We start from the raw sequence: 20,186 nt of genomic DNA, 5'->3' as shown, positions 1-20,186 counted from the left end.
TATTTCAAACACTCATAACTTGCTATAGCAGTGACAAAATAGCGATCAGAAATGCATTCCTACATTTTATAAAGTGAGATAAATAGAATTTTGATAATAAAAAATTTACCTTCAGTTCCCCTTTAATCTAGGTACTCTGGCACCATATTTCATTAGTGTTCATCTAATTTTTAAATGCTGATGCCATCTAGTGTTCAGATCTAAGCACTGCACCCCTTGGTCAGAAACTCGCTGTGTTTTCTGTCTTGGGAAATGTTTTCTGCTCTCAAACCACAGCAGCAAACATGTCCTCATCCATTTATATGCTCTGTTCCTAATAATTCTGCACTATTTGTTCGCCAGATCCAGCCTCAGGAGATTAGTCCACCACCTACAGCCAACCTCGACCGCTCCAATGATAAAGTGTATGAGAATGTGACTGGACTGGTGAAGGCAGTGATCGAGATGTCCAGTAAAATCCAACCTGCGTCTCCTGAAGAATACGTGCCCATGGTGAAGGTAAGAGAACACACACACGCGCGCGCACACAAATGTTTTAGTGATTGGATGTGGTGCTAATCAGTGCTAGTTGTCCTTGTAGGAAGTGGGACTGGCTCTGAGAACGCTGCTCGCGACTGTAGATGAGACCATCCCTATTTTACCAGCTAGCACACACAGAGAGGTAAGTAACCCTCATCCTGCTAAATCTGCATTGAACCCATCCATCATGAGATTTATTCACCTGAGGTTCATACAGGACGTCATTAATCCTATGTCTCAAGCTGCACACTTGTGCACTGTTTGTCTCCTTATTCTGCAAACACAGGGAATATAGCAAAAAAAGATGCAGATAGTGGGCTGAATTTGTATGAACCTCTCCACTCGTGCATTACAGGTCAGAAGAGGAGGGACATTTAGCACATAATGGACAGCAGTAAATAGTTCTTCATTGGTGCTACGAGCAAAAATTCATAAACCAAAATTATTTGTAATCCCACCATTGGCTCTGCATCCACTGGGACCCTGATGAGGATGAAGTGCTTATTCACGATACATTTATGAACCTCTAATATATGAAAACATGTTCCATAGGTTACTATATTGAAAACATTTTTAAGTATTGGCCATAACAGGGGCGTAGCTAGGATTTTTTACATACTGACTGGCAGCCTGAGTACATAATCGTAGGTTTGTAAATGAAAAAATACATTTAATACATTTGAGAAAATAACACGGTCTTTGCATCATTCTTTCGTCTCATGTTGTGAGATGTTGGACAATGATTAGGCCAAATCAGCTTTATCTGGCAGTGTATGGACAGTGGCTCGACATCTTACCCTAGTCAACCAATGCAGCTTGACCATGCTTTCTAGTGTGATCGTGTTGCACTTGCGCAGGACTAGGGTTTTGCCCAAACCACAGGAAGTCCATACAAGGTTATAGAAACCCTAATGAGGCTGAGGTGACAATCTAGTTTTAAAAAAAAAAAGTTAGAAAAATTACAGTGGGCGCTTTTCTAATATTCTTATGCAGCTATTGAAGAAACGTATGGTCCAACAAAGGGGGGGGTCATGGGTACCCCAGGACCCGACCCCCCCCCACCCCAAATATGCCCCTGCATAATATTAGGTTTGAGACAAAGCTCCGGGTTTCTGAAAGATTTACCCACTGTGAATGAGTGAGGTACCGTGCTGTGAATGGTCAGTGAATTTAGCGTGGGATATTGCTAGCGGCGGCACAGTGGTGTAGTGGTTAGCACTGTCACCTCACAGCAAGAAGGTCCTGGGTTCGAGCCCAGCAGCTGGCGAGGGCCTTTCTGTATGGAGTTTGCAGGTTCTCCCCGTGTCTGCGTGGGTTTCCTCCGGGTGCTCCGGTTTCCCCCACAGTCCAGAGACATGCCTGCATCTGGTTGGAATCTCATCGCATCACTCCTATGGAGGACAGCCCCATGAGGACAGTTGAAAGTCACACTTGGAGGACACTCTGGACTCTTACAGTAATGCTTTTATGGCTGAGGACTACAGCTGACTTGCTAACTTTAGGACTGCGGTTGTCATGAACAGTTTTGCACTCAAGTTTCCATTAATGAAGAGTTTATAACATCAACGAAACTGACTTCATGTTAAAACTGTTAATGTTATAGTCATGCTGTCTGTTGTTGCCTGATCTGGCACATGTTAATTGTGCAACAGTAATGACGTAAATAACAGCGCGATGGATGGGCGGCACGATGGTGTAGTGGTTAGCGCTGTCGCGTCACAGCAAGAAGGTCTGGGTTCGAGCCCCGTGGCCAGTGAGGGCCTTTCTGTGTGGAGTTTGCATGTTCTCCCTGTGTCCGCGTGGGTTTCCTCCGGGTGCTCCGGTTTCCCCCACAGTCCAAAGACATGCAGGTTAGGTTAACTGGTGACTCTAAATTGAGCGTAGGTGTGAATGTGAGTGTGAATGGTTGTCTGTGTCTATGTGTCAGCCCTGTGATGACCTGGCGACTTGTCCAGGGTGTACCCCGCCTTTCGCCCGTAGTCAGCTGGGATAGGCTCCAGCTTGCCTGCGACCCTGTAGAACAGGATAAAGCGGCTAGAGATAATGAGATGAGATATGAGAGCGCGATGGAGTAGTGTCCGAAAGTGTTTTATTTTTTCCTTCATTTTATCAATGCACTCACTATATAGTTCTCTATATAGTAATTCCCTATATAAGGAGTAGGAAGTAGTGAATGAGTGAGTGATTTCAGACACAGGGAAAAACTCTACTTGAAAACAAAATCCTCCCCAAAAAAGGCAACAAAATATGGAATAAAAGTATTTGATGGTAAGAACTTTTTATTTTTCCAAGAATTATTATAGCAGCATTTTTCGCAAATTGCTCCTGTCATTTTACTGGTTTGTTTACATTCTAAGCAGGGCTTTGAACCAGAATTTTTTTCTTATTGGTTCGTTCCGAACAGAAACGGAATTTTAACGTTTCCGGTTTTGGGTTCCACCATTAAATAGACGTTCTCGAACCGGTTAGAACAAAAAAATTTCGTTACCGGAACGGTTAATTACGTTCCCTGTCAGCTGTTTAACAAATGGCTATAAAATTATGTCTCTGTCTCATCCAGCTTAAGCCAAATGTAGGCTAATTCTATTACAACCTTCATTAAATAAGACAAGAAATAATTCAAAACAATTATTATTTCAAATGTTGGCGATTTGGATTCTCAGCATGTCTTCCCATCTACACAAACAGAAAAAGTGCCAAAAATGAAAGATAATTCGTTTAGTGTGTTACCAAAGGCTAGTCAGGCCCTATGCATTGATAGGCTAACAGAGGTTAACGTCATTTAATGTTCGCGAGCCTCTCATTAACGTGGACAAATATATTGATATCGTGTTTGAAATTGACGTTTTTGAATAACGATAGACTACAATATTTACCTCTTATTTAAGATGTGGAGACGTGATAGTAGTCCACCCTCCCGCTCTCTCCATTCAGTCAGCGAACGTCTAGTGAACGTCACACAGGAAGTGAACCCCAGTGGGTCATAGAAACTTGCGCAGGAGAAGAATGACTTTTTTATTTGTAGGCTACGGAAACTTTGAGGAACTAAATAAAAACTAGTATTAACCGGTTCCCATTATTTTTAATAAGCGTTTCTGTTCCGGAACATAAAAAATAATAAAGTTTCTGGTTTCGTTTCTGTTCCATGTGAAATAGAAAAAGTTCCCGGTTTTCGTTTTCGTTCCTTGAACCGGTTCAAAGCCCTGATTCTAAGCGGAAATTATTTTGTCGGACGTTTTGTATAAAGTTTTTATTTATCGAATTTGCAAAAAATAAAAATGCTGTTTTCTCAAAATCCAGTGAATGTGGATAGAGAAACAGTTATTCCACTCAATCTTATCGTACGTGGCTTATAGCCAACTCGGTGCTACGTGCCTTGTTTGCGATCAGCTCATGTACGACTCGATTTCGTGGAATAACCGTTAATTATATTCTCTGCTTTAATACGCACATTTTAACATCACGAAGGATGTATGAATTATTTTAGTGTTAGAGAAAAGAAAATGTTAAATTGTAGGGAGAGGAAGCCTCGGTACACGGGACGAAGCATTCGATTATATCGTGACTCAGTGTAAGCTAATATTTCTGTGGGGTTTTTTTTTTTGGTGCATGTTCAGATCGAGATGGCTCAGAAGCTGTTGAACTCGGACCTGGCTGAGCTGATCAATAAGATGAAGCTGGCGCAGCAGTACATGCTCACCAGCCTGCAGCAGGACTACAAGAAACAGATGCTCACAGCTGCACATGCCCTCGCTGTCGACGCCAAGAACCTGCTGGATGTAATCGACCAGGCCAGGCTGAAGATGATCACTCAGTCACGGCCCCACTAGTCCTGTCCTCTGGCACGGAGAGTTCAGGAGAGCGGGATACTATAATAGCACAGGAGAGAGACAAGAGGACACAATGTCCACTGCTGGGACAATACGGTGATGTCGTGTCATATACTGAATCGCAGCACAGCACCAGTGGCTCTTCACATGGAACACACCTCTATGCCTGACGTCTCACCAAAAGAATATGAAATAAGCCTTTTCTATAGAGACTTACACACACTATGGACTTGGAGATACAATGCTAATCAACTTTTTATTGTTCTATTTGTGCTGGCTGTTTTTGTTTTGCTTTTTTTTTTTTTTTGTATTTTTGTTTTTATCAAGTCCAGAGATGAACTCGAGCAACGGATACTTTTATCTGAGAAAACACCACAACTGGAACCACACGGAAATCAAAGCTAATGCAGAGCCTGGAACAACCTGATCTAATCCAAAGGTGGACTGCAGACACACACACACACACACACACACTTCCTCTTCTGGACAGTTCTATGGCTGATCATTGTCATTATTCTCTCTCTCACACACACGCACACACACCGAGGGCTCACACTGTTCTTTTTATCCTCTGACTTCCACTCAGGGGGCACCTTGAGACACGACATAACACATCATGCTGTTTAAAGTCATCATATTCTGCACAACAATGCATATATTTTTTAAAGAATTGTCTATGGAATAAAGATTAAAAAATAGCGTATCTCTAATACTGGGGTATTAATGGGTAGAAAAATGTCATCAGGGACTGTTAGAAACAAATTCAATTCAGTAAACACCTCTTATTCATATCAGACAGTAAAGCACACTTTTAGTAGCTCGAAGGCCTTTTCTTACTCATCGCTTCCTCAAAGCTGATAAATGTAGACATAGTCCACATTTACCACAAACATTTACGTCTTTCCCCAGGCTGACAAACTCACTCATGTTGCCCTTGTGTATAGTACAATCTATAAATGAATCCACTTTGTCACTCTGATAAATTATTCTCAGGAAAAAAAAAACTGACTGTACAGAACCTTTAACTAATAAAATGTGTTACTCTTGTATTCATGATCCTCCTGATTTTTTTTTTTTTTAAATGCTAAAATCACCTTCCCTAAACCTTATTTTCAGGTATTTTTGCATTGTTCCTCAATTGGTTTTTACTCTGAGGGTAAGTGCTTTAAAATGTCCTTCAGAGAAGACCTTTTTCAAATTAATTTCTGTTCAGTTTTATTCGTATAGAGCTTTTAACATCATCACAAAGCAGCTTTACATTACAGATGCTCTTATGCAGAGCAGCCTGGGGTTAGGTGCCTTGCTCAAGAACACTTCAGCCATTCCTGCTGGTCCAGGGAATCGAACCAGCAATCTTTTGGTCCCAAAGCTGCTTCTCTAACCATTAGGCCATGAAATCTGGATGTAGATCTACACTACGTTCAGACTGCAACCTGAAACGACCCATATCCGATTTGTTGTGAAATCCGATTTTTTTGTTAGGCCGTTCACATTACCAATTATATGAGACTTGTATGCGATCTCCAATATGAACGGAAAACGACCCAAAAGTGTCCTGCATGCGCAAATTGACACGTAATAAGCACATCGTGTGCGGTGTGTGTGAGTGAGTGAGAGTGTCTCTGTGTGAGAGGTTGTGTGTGTGAATGAGAGTGTCTCTGCGTGAGAGAGAGAGAGAGTGTCTCTGTGTGAGAGAGAGGGTGTGTGAGAGTGAGTGGGGCTGTGGCAGCAACCTCCGTTGAAAGATTGATTGATTGATTGATTGATTGATTGATTGATTGATTGATTGATTGATTGATTGATTGATTGATTGATTGATTGATTGATTGAATGAATGAATGAATGAAGTGTGCATGCTCTCTACATAAACACTGTCTAGTGCAGACATCCCAAGTCTCCCGGAAGTTCCGGGAGTCTCCCACATATTGATAGCGGCTCCCTGATGCCCGCAAATTGGAGAATATCTCCCGGAATCTAGAGCAAGTGAGCAAGAGCACGCACACGAAACATTAATGTCTGCATCGCGCATATGACGGAGTGCGAGAGAGACTGTGTGTGCCTGTTCATGTAGCGCATTATGTCATTGTTGTTGTTTTCCACCAAAGAGGCGGGATTAGCCAACGCAGAATAGTGACGTTTGTCTCTTGTTGATGACGTGTAGGTCGCATGAATGCGACCTGTCCGGTCAGACTGCAGTCGCATGTGAAAATATCGGATATGCATCGGATTTAGGACCACATATCCAAGCGGCCTGGGTCGCATGTGAAAAAATCGGATCTGTGTCGTTCAGATTGTCAATAACAAATCGGATACAGGTCGCATATGGGCAAAAAAATCGGATATGGATCGTTTCAGGGTGCAGTCTGACCGTAGTCCAAGCGGCCTGGGTCGCATGTGAAAAAATCGGATCTGTGTCATTCAGATTATCAATAACAAATCGGATACAGGTCGCATATGGGCAAAAAAATCGGATATGGGTCGTTTCAGGGTGCAGTCTGAACGTAGTCCTAGATCCTAAATAAACAAGCCAGAGGTGACGGTGGCAAGGAAAAACTCCCTGAGACAACATGAGGAAGAAACCTTGAGAGGAACCAGACTCAAAATGGAGTCCATTCTGTACCGGTGTAGAAGAGTAAAGACAAGCAGTAGTGAGTGTGTCTACAGGATGTTAAATATGAGTAGATCGAGAATGAGTCCTGGAGTGAGCACAGAACAGTCTTTATGTGAGATTATTCACTGAAATGAGGGTAGGATTTGAGCATAAACTGAGATCTACAATGGAATAACTTGTACACTCACCGGCTACTTTAATAGGAACTTATTCTTGATTCTAAGATTCCTGTTTTTGGCTGGCAGGAGTGGAACCCAATGTGGTCTTCTGCTGTTGCATGCTGAGATGCTTTTCTGCTCACCACGGTTGTAGAGTTGCGATATCCTTCCTGGCAAAAAAGCTCGAACCAATCTGGCCATTTTCCTCTGACCTCTCTTATCAACAAAGTGTTTGTTTCCACCAGGGCTTTGAACCAGAATTTTTTTCCTATTGGTTCGTTCCGAACAGAAACGGAATTTTAACGTTTCCGGTTTTGGGTTCCACCATTAAATAGACGTTCCTGAACCGGTTAGAACAAAAAAATTTCGTTCCCGGAACGGTTAATTACGTTCCCTGCCAGCTGTTTAACAAATGGCTATAAAATTATGTCTCTGTCTCATCCAGCTTAAGCCAAATGTAGGCTAATTCTATTACAACCTTCATTAAATAAGACAAGAAATAATTCAAAACAATTATTATTTCAAATGTTGGCGATTTGGATTCTCAGTATGTCTTCCCATCTACACAAACAGAAAAAGTGCCAAAAATGAAAGATAATTCGTTTAGTGTGTTACCAAAGGCTAGTCAGGCCCTATGCATTGATAGGCTAACAGAGGTTAACGTCATTTAATGTTCGCGAGCCTCTCATTAACGTGGACAAATATATTGATATCGTGTTTGAAATTGACGTTTTTGAATAACGATAGACTGCAATATTTACCTCTTATTTAAGATGTGGAGACGTGATAGTAGTCCACCCTCCCGCTCTCTACATTCAGTCAGCGAACGTCTAGTGAACGTCACACAGGAAGTGAACCCCAGCGGGTCATAGAAACTTGCGCAGGAGAAGAATGACTTTTTTATTTGTAGGCTACGGAAACTTTGAGGAACGAAATAAAAACCGGTATTAACCGGTTACCATTATTTTTAATAAGCGTTTCTGTTCTGGAACATACAAAATAATAAAGTTTCTGGTTTCGTTTCTGTTCCATGTGAAATAGAAAAAGTTCCCGGTTTTCGTTTTCGTTCCTTGAACCGGTTCAAAGCCCTGGTTTCCACCCACGGAGCTGTCGCCCACTCAGTGTTTTTTGTTTTTTGCACCATTCTGTGTAAACTCTAGAGACTGTTGTGTGTGAAAACCCCAGGAGATCAGCAGTTTCTGAAATACTCAAACCAGTCCATCTGGCTCAAACCAACACCCATGCCACAGTGAAAGAAAGTCACACTTTGAGATCACGATTTTTCCCGTGCTGATGTTTGAAGTGAGGGCGGCACAGCAAGGAGGTCCGGGTTCGAGCCCTGTGGCCGGCGAGGGCCTTTCTGTGTGGAGTTTGCATGTTCTCCCCGTGTCCGCGTGGGTTTCCCCGACAGTCCAAAGACATGCAGGTTAGGTTAACTGGTGGCTCTAAATTGACCGTAGGTGTGAATGTGAGTGTGAATGGTTGTCTGTGTCTGTGTCAGCCCTGTGATGACCTGGCGACTTGTCCAGGGTGTACCCCGCCTTTCGCCCGTAGTCAGCTGGGATAGGCTCCAGCTTGCCTGCGACCCTGTAGAACAGGATAAAGCGGCTAGAGATAATGGATGGGTGGATGTTTGAAGTGAACATTAACTGAAGCATAAAATCTGCGTGATTTGATGCATTGTGCTGCTGTCAAGGGATTGGCTGATTAGATAACTGCATCAAACAGCAGGTGTATGTATAGGTGTTCCTAAGAAAGTGGTCAGTGAATGCATATTTTAAAGTAACGGGACAAACCACAGGAATATTCTTGCTATTGATGAGCCTGCGTTTATTTTCAGAAAAGCTCTAATAGGTCAGTAATATTAACTTAACGTGTTGCATAAGATGAACTAGTGTGTCCTCAAAATAAAATAAATTGCAGTCTTCATAGGTTGAAAGCACTTAATTCGAAAATCTACCTGCTAATCCTCCACATTTGATCTTGTTTTCAAAATTACATCGATTCATCTCTAAATGTCCGAGTCTAAATGCAGGCTTAACTGGAGCTGTGTAATCAGTCCTCAATCTGGTCAGTTTCAGAGAAGATGAAAAGTACCTGAAGCATGTTCGAGCCTTTATTAATTCATTGTATGCAACCAAATATTACACTGCTGCTGAAGAGTTTTACTCGTGACTGAATTTTACATCTTTTGTGATGTTCCTGAAAGACAAGTTAACTTGAACATGAATGACGGTTGTGGTGTTAATGTGAAAATGTAGGGGAAATTATTGAATATTTGTCAATTTTGGGTGAGGATTCAGTGTACCAATACCCTCCTTATTCAAGTATTCCTGTTTCATTCCTGTTTCGCCTATGGAGCACTTGCATGTGACGTCACAGCCGATCCAGATTGTGACAGACGCCATCTTGTCGGTCAAACGCCATATCTCCGCCTTCTACTTCTGGTTCTGCTTCTACTTCTACCTTTTCTTCTGGAAAACCCTACTATATGAGTGATTCCACGCTTATGGGTACTGAAATGGGGACATGAACTTATTCACCTAAAACCATTTCTTTTTTTACCATCAGGTCACAAAACATGTAATCTTTAATGAATGATATGTTAAAAGATAACTTTAATTTTCTGAGATGTAATAAAAACATATTTATATGCCAAAGTCAAGCCTATGAGTTCCAAAATGATGTCTGTTACATTACTTCTGTTACGATTGTCCATCTCGCGTCTGTTACAAATTAATTACAATCTAGCTATATACCATGTTAATCTTATTGAAAGAATGTGTATGTTTATTCTACTACACATGTTTATTAATTATATTTGCTAAAACATCACCTTCCTATGTTTCAAAAAGTAATTCTACATTGTTAAAATTGAGAATATATATGTCCACAACACTTCTGTTACGTTCTGACTTTGGCATATAAATGTTTTTATTACATTTCAGAAAATTAAAGTTATCTTTTAACATATCATTCATTAAAGATTACATGTTTTGTGACCTGATGGTAAAAAAAAAAGAAATGGTTTTAGGTGAATTTTTAAAAATAAGTTCATGTCCCCATTTCAGTACCCATAAGCGTGGAATCACTCATATACAATTCTACTACAACGGCTGCGGCTACAAGCTCTCCCTACCTGTGCACATTTATGTTTTTTGTGTGTATTTTTGCGTGTTGTTCGTCTGTATCGGACTTCAATATCTACTACAACCGTATGGACTTACTGGACATTGGTTTCCAGCAGAAAATGACGGTTTGTAGCGATTTCCATCGCATGCACAACATTCCGGACGAGATAGCGAGACCAGCGGGGTCTCCGTGGATTGTTATCGGAAGCAAAGCGAAGGAGGCGGCATTGGGAGAGGAAGCAAAAGCAAGGCTGCAGAGCCGGCCTGTTGACTAAGCTCAGAAAACAGCCACTCAAATCTCCACTGCTAAGCCTCTACCTCTCCAACGCCAGATCCATGGTAAACAAGACGGACGATTTGGAATTACAGCTGGAATTGCCTTATTCTATTCTATAATCGGCTGGTCAGTGCTATACTAGATACTGATATAAATAGTATTAGTACTCAATACTTAAGTGACTTACCCATCCAGTGAGAATTGTTATTTTCTTGTTTACAAGATGCCACATCTGAGTTGCTGACAAATCCTGAATTTCTGTAGAGATAACTGTCCAGAGATTTATAAGCACGCAGTGCTTCGCCACTGAACAGCGAGGGAAAGTTAATGAGGTAATTATACATGTCTGGGTATTCCGCTGGCAGTTCAAAATCCACTGACACGGTCGTGAAAACTCCGTCCGGTAAGCCATAAGGGTCACTAATCTGTAGATCGTTTATTTTAGACATATATCTAGTTATCTGTTCATTAGAAAAATGAGCCGTGTAGTCCGTCGGTTGAAATTGATCCATTCTGTACACGAGTGCAGCAGTATTTAGCTGTGCTTTTTACCGACAAGATGGCGGCTGTGTATTTTCCGGTCACGTGACTGCAAGATCTCTATATGTATGATTAATCTCACTGGTTAAGAGTGTATGTAAATTTGAGCTTAATATATTAACCTGAGACATGCTTCATTTGCATTTTAATAATCAAACTTGATGGTCAATAATTACAGCACACACAGTACCGCTGATTCATTATCACTCATCACTGCTATTTTTGTCGTCCTGACTGTTTCATGAATCAAATGCAAATTTCCTCAAACTCCATTTTGTACTCAAATATACAGTTAGCTTTGATGAACGAGGGCCCATGTAACAACAATATTTCGCCTCTTCACAGGCAAAAATTTGGATACACCTAATTCAGTGTTTTTTCTTCATCACTTCATGTCTTAAAGTAAGAATGAATGTTGTTTTTCTTTACTTAGTTGAGCGGTTATTGAGATAATATGGATTACTACAGTTATGGAACAGGGTTATTTACTGTATTTTTATTTACTACTTGATCTGAAACTCATTAAGAAGGCAGGGCATTGCACTAATTCACTTTTGACAAGACACACCTGTTCATTGAAACACATTCCAGGTGACTACCTCATGAAGCTGGTTAAGATGACGCCAGTAGTGTGCAAAGCAACATCAAGGAAAACGCTGGCTACGTTGAAGAATCTTTTAAAAAAAAAACTTTCTACCACATTTTGTTTACCAAATATATGTAATTATGTTCCAGGTGTTATTTCAGTTTTGATGTGTACAGTATGACTGGTACTGTACGAAGGTAAGTCAAAAAGTTCTAAGACAAATGAAAAAAAAATCTTTATTTATGAAAATAACAAAAGTATTTCTCTAGATATCCTCCATTTAAGTCTAAACACTTCTGCAAGTGATGTTTCCATCGGAGAATTCCTTCTTTGTATTCCTTTTGAAATTATAGAGTCCAATGAAAAGTTTTATATTTTGCCATCTGTAATTAAAACAAGTAGAACTCAACAGCATCAGGCATGGTGTTGACAAGACAAGTGCTTTTTACTAAATTGTATGCCTCAGAATATTTCAAATAGAAGGAATGCTGTTAAAGAAAAACTATTAATGCCAGTTGAACTGGACCCATTTGCTTCAATTCCAAATTTGAATCAATCCTGTTGGTTACAGAAAGTTTATATAAATCCTAATCAACTTATCAGTCTTTACACACTCTTGGGCAGTTTATTATCCCCCACCCAAACGAAGTTTGGCGAGGATATAGAAACGGGTTCCGTCTGTCCGGGCCCTATCTTTAAAACTTTGTATACATAACAAGCAACATGTGAACTGGTGCCTTTACAGAGTATCTGCACATTTTTCAAGTACAAATTTAAAGACTTTTAAGACCTTTTAATGGAGAATTAAGACTGTACCATGGCAAAGAAAATGATAAATACGACAACTTAAAACTGTTTTCTGCAATAATTTTTTTACTAACTTTAAGAAGAATGCATAGCCTAGTAAACTAGGCCCACCCGCCTAGCGGCCAAAAATATTTTTGCCTACGAGTGGGTCTAGCCTCGCACCATATCAACAAAACACCCCGGGCATCAAATCGTGCCCGCCAATCACAACGCAAGGTTTTTGTTTGGATTCTTTGGGCGGGCTTTTGCAGGAGTGACGACAAAGCTGCGCGACGCTGGAGAAAGCGCAACAGGAAAGATGGCTACCGCTAGTGAACAGCGCGCGTTTGACTCCACTTTGGAATCAGTTTTAGAAGAATTAGACTTGGAGTTTTCGTTGAAACATGAGCAGGAAGAGGCTCTCCGCTCATTCCTTTTCAAGAAGGACGTTTTCGCTGTTTTGCCGACCGGCTATGGCAAAAGTCTGATCTACCAGCTGGCTCCGCTCGTAGCCAAAAGGATGGGGCTAGTTTGTGCAGTACGAAGAATTAATAAACAGCTTTGAAACATTACTTTTTGATTGTTTCTTATTTTCCCGTTATTTTACATTTAAGGGAAATTATTTCACCAAACACCACTAAATAAAAACTCTCAAAAACAGTTTAAGCAAACCCTTGAAAAACACTTGGGGGGAAAAAAAGTGTATGTGGTACAGACTCCAAACTTGTGGTCATTATCTCTGTGATATCGTAGACATTATATATTGGTATTGATAGTGTTTGCATTTGAATGTGTTCTTAATAGTTTCCATCTAGAACATAGGTGGCCAACCCGCGGCTCGCGAGCCGCATGCGGCTCTTTGCCTGGTGTCATGCGGCTCTCACCTTCACGTCCAAGTTGGTGTTCGTTTGTGGTTTTATGTGCGTTTTCGCTTCACTGCAGTTAATTACGGTTATTTTATTAAAGGTGCTTCGCTTGGTTTCATTACGGTATTTTCACATCATGACAAATGCGCAGGTGCGTGAGATGATATGCTAAATTCCCCTACAAGTAGCACTTCTGCTGCTGTGTGTGTACATTTGAGTATGTGAATGTGTGCTGATGTGAATTCAGATACACTACAGGCCAAAAGTTTGAACATACCTTCTCATTGAAGTAGCGGGTGACCGTTTGTGATGCTAACTGCGTGTGTGAGTATTGTACTATCCCTGCTGCTGAGGCTTGGGATACGCGCTGGGCGCGCAAGCCTGAGTAGTGGGTGAGTGCTCATTCAGTTTTGATGCCTTGAGTGAGAGTAGAGTATACTGTAAGTGTAAATAGTCATGAGAACACAGAACACATTGAATGAGAAGGTGTGTCCAAACTTTTGGCATGTAGTGTATATACATTATGTATTTGTTCATTTGTTTTCCAGTTATCAATTTGTGTGTGTGCGTGTGTTCTTCTTTCAAAAATTTGAGCATTGTATTATATTTTATCTATATTTGCACTTGCACTGATCACTGTTCCCAGTGCCTATGGAGCTTGTACTGTTTGAGGAAATTAAATTAGCACTTTGTAATTTCCATTTTCCGACTGACTGTATTTATTTGAATACTTATTTATTTGAATGCAGGTCTTGTGCAGGTCATGCAATTGAGAATTCAAGCTGAAGCAAAATGGCTTTTGCATTTTCGATGTTAAACAGGTAACTCCAAAATGCACTAGAATACAGGAAATTGCATCTAAGAAATCCAAAATTTTTCGGGGGAGGCCCCCCGGAACCCCCCCAATGGGGGGAATCCCCACATGTAAACAATGTCTGCCTTTGTGCCCCACCTACAATTTTCTTCACCAGTCGCCACTCTTGAGAATGACTGGCCTGTGGTCTTGGTACTGCAGTAAATGTATCATCATGTTGGTGTGGGGCATTGGTTAAGTTGGAGTGTGACATCAATGTGGCTGTGTGTGTGTCCGCGCACGCAGAAGGAAGGGTAATTGTGTGCCCATGTGCCGATGTGGCTCTTTGCCGTAACACAGTAAGAATTGTGGCTCTTGGGCTCCGACTGGTTGGCCACCCCTGATCTAGAACATGTTTAGTGTATATCGTTATTGACCACTAGGTGGCACCTTGAATTAAGAGAACATGTTGATTAGTAAACACCTGGCCCTACCATATAGGGTAGACGCCGACTTTGCCTAGTAGGTCAGTCACTTGCAGTTAGGCTGTACGTGCTGCCTGTTGCCTGTATGTTTTTGCTGCCTGCACTCTGAAAAAGTAAAGACCAACAAAACGGGAATGCTTGTGTGGACATTAATTCATTTTGGAGATGCAACAATCTCCAAACTTCTTAATATCTAGAACCTGTTTATTAATTAATACGCATTTTGAAAAATTATTTATTTCAAGGCCTCCCCCACTGCTTTCTGTCGCTCTGACTACGTCACAGTCACTGTTGCGCTGATTGGTCAGAGCGTTGGCCTATACGCACAGAGACAGTTTGAAAGACAGCGGGTTGTTCCTCCTACCCCCTTCGGAAATGTCTACGGACCGAGGCCAGACTAAATATTCACATTTAGTCTGGCTTGCCAGGCTAAAGAATGCACACAATTGGTGAACAACAGGGTGCATCAATGGCAACTGTTAGACATGCAAACAGCTGAAGCAAAGTCGTGTGTTCTGGGCCTGCAGAACTGCTGTAGCAGCAAGGAGAAGACTGGGGTTTACTGGAGAAAACACCATGAATCATTTCAAAAACCAAAATGATAAACGGCAAGTAGAACAGCTGAACAACCTTAGCCGGCATTATTTAAATCCCCAAAGATTATCTTTGATAATGTGATTTTGTGTCCAACAGCAAAATCAGTCTGAGTGTGGTACAGTACACAGCTGGCTGAGGAAGTTCTCGAGTATCTTCTGCATTATAGCAGGTAACAGCATAAACCTGTTTATGCAGTCATACAATCATCAGAGCGTTACATTAAACACTGTCACCTTTCATAACCATTATTATCAATATTAATCAATGTTGTAATAACTAAACTAATTATCATCAGTGCAATTATCAATGTTCATTATTCAAAAATAATTATAATCCATGAATAATTGTTTGTATTACTACTGCTACTAATAATAATTACTTTTTTTATTATTTAAAAAAAAATTAACTCAATTTTATAACATTTTAATAATCACTACTTATTAGTTATATTAATAATTGAGTAGCAATTATAATTCAGTATTATTAATTACTACTTAATTAATAAGCAGTGATTATCAAAATATAATTTAATAATTAATAAGTAGTAATTATTTACTATTTAATTATACTAATAAGTAATGATTATTAAAATGCTATAAAATTGAGTTATAAGATTAGTTAAAATTATTATAAAAAAGTTATTAGTAGTAGTAGTAGTAGTGATACAAACAATTATTCATGGATTATAGATAATTTGTTTTTAATAGTGAACATTGATATAATTGTACTGATAATAACATTAACAAATTACTAGTAGTATTATTGTTTATTATTAGCAGTAGTAGTAATTTTATATCAGTGTTCACTATTTAAAAAAATTATCTATAATCCATGAGTATTTGTTTGTATTCTACCAATTACTACTTTTTAATAGTAACTTTGTAATAATTAATAACTTAATTTTATAACGTAATAATCCCTAGTACTTATTAATCACTAATTCATAAGTAGTAATGATTAATAATCAATAATAATTACTACTACTACTAATTATTATTAGTGGTTGTTAATATTATTATTTAAAAACACTGTTGTAGACAATAAGTAATAAAACTAAACTTTTTGTACAAATTATTTATATTGTACTATATTTAGAATTATTGTATTTTCTGGAGTTCTTTTTAATTGAGTTTTGAAATAAAGGTTGTTTATATATTTATATTAAACTTAGTACAATAAACAATGTTAATTATGTAAAAAAAAATGACGCTAATCACTATTAGTATTATGTCCTATAAGTCCCATTTTCCACCTGACTCTTGTGCGCATGCGCGAACCCCCCTGCGTTTCACGCCGGAGCGCTTGACCTCTAACACACACGCGTGCGCGCGCGCCTCGTGTCCGTGAAAAGCCAGTTTCCCAGTGGGCGTGTCCCCAGCGCTGCGGTACCGGCTTTAAACACATTTGTGCGATCCAGCACTTTTTATCGCAAACGATTCTTCTTATTTTGGGGGTATTTGTCATCCCCCAACCACTTGTCGTTAAACACACATCTTCCCATAATTATCAACGCTTTCTAGCGCCTACGTAAGCTACCCGCGCACCTCTCACTCTTCACCACCACCGCACCGCACCGCCTCCAGTAGCCTCCTAGCGTTAGTTCTTGATCTACGGAACGCACAGAACCAATGCTGCCCCCAAAAGGTGCGCTGCTCACTTTTAAAATTACAGTTAAAAAAATACCCCAAACCGGATGGAGACATTTAACTCGTTCGGTCCAATATTAAATTTAATACCTCCCTTTCGAAAATTCCAGTCATTCCAAACAATTTAAGACGTTTTTAGGCCTTGAAAACCGAAAGTTGTATTGAAGACTTAAGCCGCTTTTCCACTACAAACGCGGCTGAGTCGGGCTGAGCCGTGCCGTGCTGAGTCGAGCTGAGCGGGGCTGTTGGAGTTGCATTTCGACTACAACCGCGCTGAACCGTGCTGGCTGGAAGTGGGTGGACACATTGGGTGGAGTTAGTGAAAGTGGGTGGACGTCACGTGATGTCGTTAAGCGGCGCAAACAGTGACATCAGTGAGCTTTTAAGTGGTAGTCTCACGACCCGGATAGTAAACAATAAACATGGACAGGGATTAAAGCAAAAAAAAATCCTGAGCCTGAACTTTGTCGACACAGGCAAGAAACTAATATATATATATATATATATATATATATATATATGTATGTATGTGTGTATGTGTGTGTGTGTGCGCGCGCACGTGTTTTGGATTGTGTGTTTATTTTCAAGCCATACCAGGGGGTTTGTGGGGGCAAGGGATCAGAGATTGCATGAATGGAAAATTAAATTTGACTTTTGAAAATCCAATACCAAAAACGGCCAGAAGATGGCAAAAGTGCATCTACTATATCTACCACCTGTATGTACCACATTTCTTTTGATATCCAGTTTTGGTGCTCAGCGTTGTCCTTAACAAGTAATAAATTAACCTACAGTCACAAGGTGAACTGTTACAAAGGTAGATGAAATTCAGTATGGCATTTAGAGAGCATTAAAAGTTTTAATAATTGAAATAATTTAACAATTTCACCATTTCAATAACTTTGAACATCAGTAGTAGAATGGCAAATTAAATACACAAATGTTATTTAAACCAATAGAACGTTAACATCAAAAACCCAGTAACATCAAAAACATTAAATACTACATAAAATGATAACTTAAATCAGATAAAATTCAACAAAGTGCTTCAGTAAGGTTGGAATGATCACAACCTGTTTCAAAAATGAAACATAAAGTGCTCCATTTTTTCCCCTTTTTACTGGGTGCTGAACAAAGTGCTACATTTGCATATCCAAAGTACTTTTCAGTGAAGTTGGAATGATCACAACTTGTTTCAAAAATGAAACACAAAGTGCACTATTTTTTCCACTTTTTACTGGGTGCTGAGTCCATGCAATTCCGTTTTCTCTCTCTCTCCCTCGCCCTTCTCTCCAACACAAAAGTTCATTTATTTTATTTTTTTTACTTTTTACCCTCTCTCCGTTGAATGGAGCCGTAACGGCGCGAGGTGACTTTCCGTGTCGATCTTCCGCACTGCACCGCATCGAAGCAAGGAAGAAATGAGAGGAGGGGGTAAAGGCTTTCCTTAGACCCGCCCCATTCTTCTTCTGATTGGCTAATACTGTCAGTTTCAGAGCGCTCCTTTACTACCATTGGCTGACAAACACAAGAGGGATTTCGACGGTCTTTTTTTTTTTTAATTGCCGTCAATTTATTTTCGATTTATTATTTTTTTAAATCCACGGGCAATCACTACAAACCGGAAATCCGGCATGGTGCCGGAGAACTTTAATCCCTGCATGGAGGACATGGAGTCGTTAGTGTTGCTGGTCTTGGTGCTGTGGCTTGTTGTCACCGACAACGCCAACAGATACTGACTGGCAAGAGCGTATAGATGAGGCGAGGCGCATAAGGCTTCAGAAATTCTCGTAATTCGTAATTCTTCTTCTTCCGGGTTTGCGGTGTTTACAGATCCCAGCGCGCTCGCGGGGCGTGTGTGGGCATGTGAGGACACTCCTCCTCACCAATCAGTGCACAGGGGAGTGTCTGCTCACGCCCCCAGCCTCACTCGGCTCGCTTTGGCTCGCTTCAGCCCCACTCCAAAACGGTGCGAGTTTTAGGGGCTAAGCAGGGCTGAAACGAGCTGAGTCGTGCTGGTTTTTGGTAGTCGAAACGCGAGCCGTGTCGGGCTGAAGTGAGCTGAAAAAGGGTAGTGGAAAAGGGCCATTAAGGACCCGTGGGAACCCTGGTTTTGCTACTTTGGATTTTTGGGGAAAAAGTATTTTTCAAATAAAAAAAAAATAGATTTTGACTTATGCCGCTTTTCCACTACAAACGCGGCTGAGCCGTGCCGTGCCGAGTCGAGCTGAGTGGGGCTGTTGGAGTTGCATTTCGACTACAACCGCGCTGAACCGTGCTGGCTGGAAGTGGGTGGACACATTGGGTGGAGTTAGCGAAAGTGGGTGGACGTCACGTGATGTCGTTAAGCAGCGCAAACAGTGACATCAGTGACAGTGGCGGAACAAGTCAGAGCCGGGCCGGGGGCGGGGCAAATGACCGGGCCCTTTATTAAAGCTTATCATAACATCATTTTAGGCTACAAAATGTCCGCAACTGCGGTGTTTACCAATTTCAACACTACCGGGTGCAACTATGTTATTTAGTACATCAAGTCCTTCAAACGAACATGTAACTCAGAAACAAAAAACATTAGGATACTGTACATGGCTCATAATAAAACAGCAATAGCCTATACTGCGCACATTATTTGAAGGGCATACGAATGAGCGCTCAGAGGTTGCAACGGTGACAGGAAGAGTCAGAAATAAAAGGAGGGCGGTGCAAACCTCACTGAATGCACTGTGTTTACCAATTTCAACACTCCGGGGTGCAACTATGTTATTTTGTACATTAAGTCCTTTAAACGAACATGTAACTCAGAAACAAAAAAACATTAGGTGACATACTGTACATGGATCATAATAAAACATCAATAGCCTACTGCGCGCATTATTTGAAGGGCATACGACGAGCCTTGCGCTCCGCGAACTCGTCCACGATGCTCTGTATGTCACTGATTCAGTGAGCTTTTAAGCGGTAGTCTCACGACCCGAATAGTAAACAATAAACATGGAGGACATGGAGTCGTTAGTGTTGCTGGTCTTGGTGCTGTGGCTTGTTGTCACCGACAACCCGGACAGATACTGGCAAGAGCGTATAGATGAGGCGAGGCGCATAAGGCTTCAGAAATTCTCGTAATTCGTAATTATTCTCCTTCCGGGTTTGCGGTGTTTACAGATCCCAGCGCGCTCGCGGGGCGTGTGTGGGCATGTGAGGACACTCCTCTTCACCAATCAGTGCACAGGGGAGTGTCTGCTCACGCCCCCAGCCTCACTCGGCACGGCTTGGCTCGCTTCAGCCCCACTCCAAAACGGTGCGAGTTTTAGGGGCTAAGCAGGGCTGAAACGAGCTGAGTCGTGCTGGTTTTTGGTAGTCGAAA

General features: G+C 40.9%; 1 protein-coding gene across 8 annotated transcripts in view; it reads left to right on the top strand.

Moving 5' to 3' along the window:
- Nucleotides 1-5,379, top strand: part of ptk2aa (protein tyrosine kinase 2aa) — a 336,131-nt gene extending 330,752 nt beyond the window's left edge. For all 8 annotated transcript variants that reach the window (XM_060942653.1, XM_060942652.1, XM_060942651.1 and 5 more), the window contains 3 exons: nt 343-498; nt 581-661; nt 4,137-5,379. In XM_060942653.1, the coding sequence (XP_060798636.1) occupies nt 343-498; nt 581-661; nt 4,137-4,349 (450 nt within the window). In that variant the 3' untranslated portion in view covers nt 4,350-5,379. The remainder of the gene's footprint in view (nt 1-342; nt 499-580; nt 662-4,136) is intronic.
- Nucleotides 5,380-20,186: the final 14,807 nt, after the last annotated feature.

Source organism: Neoarius graeffei, chromosome 16 (assembly GCF_027579695.1).
Source record: "Neoarius graeffei isolate fNeoGra1 chromosome 16, fNeoGra1.pri, whole genome shotgun sequence".
Taxonomy (NCBI): Eukaryota; Metazoa; Chordata; class Actinopteri; order Siluriformes; family Ariidae; genus Neoarius; species Neoarius graeffei.
The sequence above is the reverse complement of the archived record's forward strand: the minus strand, read 5'-3'. Positions and strand labels throughout refer to the sequence as shown.